General features: G+C 36.5%; 1 protein-coding gene across 1 annotated transcript; it reads right to left on the bottom strand.

The window, feature by feature from the left end:
• Positions 1-397: 397 nt before the first annotated feature.
• LOC139859675 (uncharacterized) lies at positions 398-760 on the bottom strand. Its single transcript, XM_071848457.1, has one exon. It carries the CDS (start codon positions 758-760, stop codon positions 398-400), a length of 363 nt encoding a protein of 120 aa, XP_071704558.1.
• Between the last annotated feature and the right edge of the window lie 381 nt (positions 761-1,141).

Here is a 1,141-nt window from a genome sequence, read left to right as displayed (position 1 = left end):
AAATAAAAAATCCAAGCCTAATGGCTCCACGTAAAACCATATCACAAATCTTGGACTAATCTAGAAACCTTCTTAAATTATTACTTCTTCCATTTTTTCAATTATTCCATCTAATTTTTTTTATCTCGGAATCAAATAATCAAAATTTACTGTATTTTATTACTACGTAATTTGCAATCAGTTTGGAGTTAGGAGGCAAGATTTCATTGATCATAGAATTATATATTTTTATTTTAATTATTTTTGGGTAAAAGGGTGTTACCCGGTGAATTTGATATAAATAACGAAACAAATAAGTACTGAGTTATAGGGCAGGCCCTATAACCTCACAAAACAACCAAGCTTTAACAAAATAAAGCAACCATGAGCCGAAGCTCTACATAAAATAAAAACACACTCAAGATATTTTCCAATCTGATTTTAGCCTAAGAGCACTCGGAGTAGACTTCCATCTAAAACTCATCAGCTTCAATCGAACCGTAGAATAAATGGTTTCATAAAGCTGCACCGGAGAACGACTGCCTTTGTTGAACAAACGACGATTCCTTTCTTGCCAAACATAGTACACAGAGGCAGCAAGGAGAAGCTTTATAACGACAATACTAGCCACATTCCTACTAGCAAAAGGGCTCACCAAAAGCACAAAATCCTTCCATCCATGCGTGACCATAGGAAACTCAATATGATTTAAAATTAAGGACCATACCTGAGCCGAAAACGTGCATGAGAAGAAGAGGTGATCATGAGAATCTTGCACCATATTTCATAGAGGACATAATAACGAAGAACCATGATGAACCTCCCAAGCCTTTAGCCTATCTTGAGTCTTTAACCATTCACCCATAAGAAGCCAAACAACAAAAGCGTGACGGGGAATGCATTGAGAGAACCAAACCATTGAGTACCATTGTACTATAGGAGCATGAGGGCGTAAGAATTCCCAAACATGACTAATAGAGAAATCACATTTAGATCCACCTAAATCTTTCCACATAACGATGTCTCTATTCATTGACAGTACATGAGGTGCCAAATTATTCAAAATATTATAACGATCTACCCAATCTGGCTGCCATTTCCACACCCCTTGATCAACATTATCGCAAACCTGGTCGGTTAAGAACATACCTCCATTAACAAT

Source organism: Rutidosis leptorrhynchoides, chromosome 7 (assembly GCF_046630445.1).
Source record: "Rutidosis leptorrhynchoides isolate AG116_Rl617_1_P2 chromosome 7, CSIRO_AGI_Rlap_v1, whole genome shotgun sequence".
Classification (NCBI taxonomy): domain Eukaryota; kingdom Viridiplantae; phylum Streptophyta; class Magnoliopsida; order Asterales; family Asteraceae; genus Rutidosis; species Rutidosis leptorrhynchoides.
Note: the sequence above shows the minus strand (reverse complement) of the source record. Positions and strands in the feature narration are given on the sequence as shown.

Coding starts and splice junctions, on each gene's coding strand:
- LOC139859675 (XM_071848457.1), bottom strand. CDS start 760: ATGGTGCAAGATTCTCATGATCACCTCTTCTTCTCATGCACGTTTTCG.